This window comes from Sinocyclocheilus rhinocerous, unplaced genomic scaffold, assembly GCF_001515625.1.
Source record: "Sinocyclocheilus rhinocerous isolate Xijiao unplaced genomic scaffold, SAMN03320098_v1.1 scaffold1398, whole genome shotgun sequence".
Taxonomy (NCBI): domain Eukaryota; kingdom Metazoa; phylum Chordata; class Actinopteri; order Cypriniformes; family Cyprinidae; genus Sinocyclocheilus; species Sinocyclocheilus rhinocerous.
The window spans coordinates 60,035-62,534 of NW_015632523.1; the positions used below are offsets into that span (position 1 = coordinate 60,035).

Below are 2,500 nucleotides of genomic sequence, written 5' to 3' on the forward strand. Positions count from 1 at the left end.
CTTTTATGGTTATTAGTAGAACATTAAAACATTACCATCTAAAATTGCTCATTAAAGCATTTAAAACACTAAATTAAAAGTTAAAATCACTAAATTAAAAATGAAAATAAATAATAGAAATCAGACTACATTTTAACTGATAAGAGGAACACACATTTACTCATTTGAGATAGTAGGGCTGTATTAGCAGCTTTCATTTGATTTACAGTTACTGCTATGATAAAAATTAACATATGTAGGATTACAATTTTACATGTGTCACATTTAATGTCCAACAACACATATTTTAACAGAATGCATATTTTATTGTGATTGCACTCAGTCTGTTTAGCAGTGCTCGTTCACTCACAAGCCTCGCCCACTCCTGACAGAGTCTTTTATGAAACAGCCCCCAGGTACCATTCTCCAGATATCTGTCTTACTTATTTATATGTTTGTTTATTTACTTACGTACTAACTGAACTGAACTGAACTGAACTGAACTTAACTTAACTTAATGTAACTTAACCTTACTTAATTCCCAAGCCACAATAATCATTTCCAACCATAGTGACCATTTGTATAATCTTACTTACGTACTAACTTAACTTAACTTAACTGAACTGAACTTAACTTAACTTAACCTAACCTTACTTAATTCCCAAGCCACAATAATCATTTCCAAACATAGTGACCATTTGTATAATCTTACTTACGTACTAACTTAACTTAACTTAACTGAACTGAACTTAACTTAACTTAACCTAACCTTACTTAATTCCCAAGCCACAATAATCATTTCCAACCATAGTGACCATTTGTATAATCTTACTTGCGTACTAACTGAACTTAACTTAACTTAACTTAACCTAACCTAACCTTACTTAATTCCCAAGCCACAATAATCATTTCCAACCATAGTGACCATTTGTTTAATAAAATGTAAAAATGATTTGGTCTTTAAATAGCAAGGTTATGTTGGTAGTTTAGTTTAGTTTAGTGAAAAGTCTGCTGTACTACAATACTAAAACTCCTGCTAGCCTGACCGCTGATTGACGTGTTGATCTCAGATGGCGGAGGGTCAGCGTGACAGACGCAGGCTGGTGAGAGGAGAGACGGTGGACAGCAGTGGGCCGCAGTCGCCTCACGCCCACAGCAGGAGCCTGACCCGCTGCCACACCATCAGCCAGGACCTGACCCAGCGCTCGCTGCAGGAGCCCAACGGGGAGGAGGAAGACGCACGGTCCAGAGGAAGTGATGTGGAGACCACAGAGATGGACAATGTTGTGTTGTGATGGTGGTCTTCAAGCAACCGGTTTAATAGACTAAATATAAATCCATCATTGCTAAATCAGTTCCGCCACCTCATCCTGCTCTTTATTGTATTTGAGTGTTAAAGTATCTAAACTTTTTTGACCTGAATATGCAAGAACTGTCATTGTTTTTCAAGGTTAACATTTTCTAATGCTTGTGGTTTATGAGATGGAAACAGTTTTAGAGCTTTTAAGGGTCTGTATGTGGAAATCAGAAAGAGGAAGTTGCTTTTAATATTCCACTTAAAAATGATGCTCTTAAATCACAAAATAGAAAAAGTTAGCATGTGTCAACACTGGTGGGTGAAAGGACAAAAACAGCAGTGAAGCAAGTGAATATCTGAGGTGTGTGAAGAGACTTTGGAAACTTTCTTCATGTATAGCATGTAGGTTAAAGAGAGACATTTACAATAACTACAGAAAGAACGTGGATGTTTTTGAGCACTTTTTAATTTTCAGAATGTCACATTAGAAAAAGGGATAATTACAGATAAAATTATGTAACAAGATTTTAGTTTTCCTCACGTTTCTTTACAAAACTTAAGTTGTTACATATACTAAACATCTCTGTGTGTAGGCAAAGTCATGGGAACTTTTTTCACAGGATTAGATGCTGTTCTAATAGTTAGTTGGTAGTTTTTTTTTTTTTTTTTTTTTTACAAATCCATTTATCCTAGAATACATATAAAATGCTTCTCTTAATGTCTTTCAATCTTTCCTGTTTTGATTTATTTCATTAGTAGAACACATTTTCTTTTATGGTATGAATCTCCTCTCTAAACTGTCCCTCAAAATAATTGTACAATTGTCTTAGCATATGGTGAAAAGGTTGCGTTTGTGAAAAAGTATAGAATTAGGAATAAATGTGATGTGTGTAGGGGGTCAGCTGGGGGCAGTATTACGGCCCACGGCTCTGTTTAAATCATGCACTTTATTCCCTTGCAAGTGTTCTGTGTGTTTGGTTTTAGGAGCTGAGCTCGTGAAACCTGATTGATTGCATTTTGAGCGGTGGGTGTAAAGGCATTTTCTGCTGCAGGCGTGTGTTAGCGGGGACAGAATTAATGCTGGGCAGGAAGTCATTAAATATCTTCACACAAATTGACCATGAAATAAAACAGAGCTGGTTTGTGATTTAATTTGTCTTTGAATGTAACGGTTCTTTGTGGCAATCTGAAGAACTAGAGAGCAATTATTTTTGTATGATTCCA

The 2,500-nt window shown here is 35.8% G+C and overlaps 1 protein-coding gene across 1 annotated transcript in view; it reads left to right on the forward strand.

Moving 5' to 3' along the window:
* ankrd27 (ankyrin repeat domain 27 (VPS9 domain)) overlaps positions 1-1,719 on the forward strand; it is a 41,487-nt gene extending 39,768 nt beyond the window's left edge. Inside the window, exon 27 of the mRNA XM_016555676.1 lies at positions 1,050-1,719. Within this exon, the coding sequence (XP_016411162.1) occupies positions 1,050-1,274 (225 nt within the window). The 3' untranslated portion in view covers positions 1,275-1,719. The remainder of the gene's footprint in view (positions 1-1,049) is intronic.
* Positions 1,720-2,500: the final 781 nt, after the last annotated feature.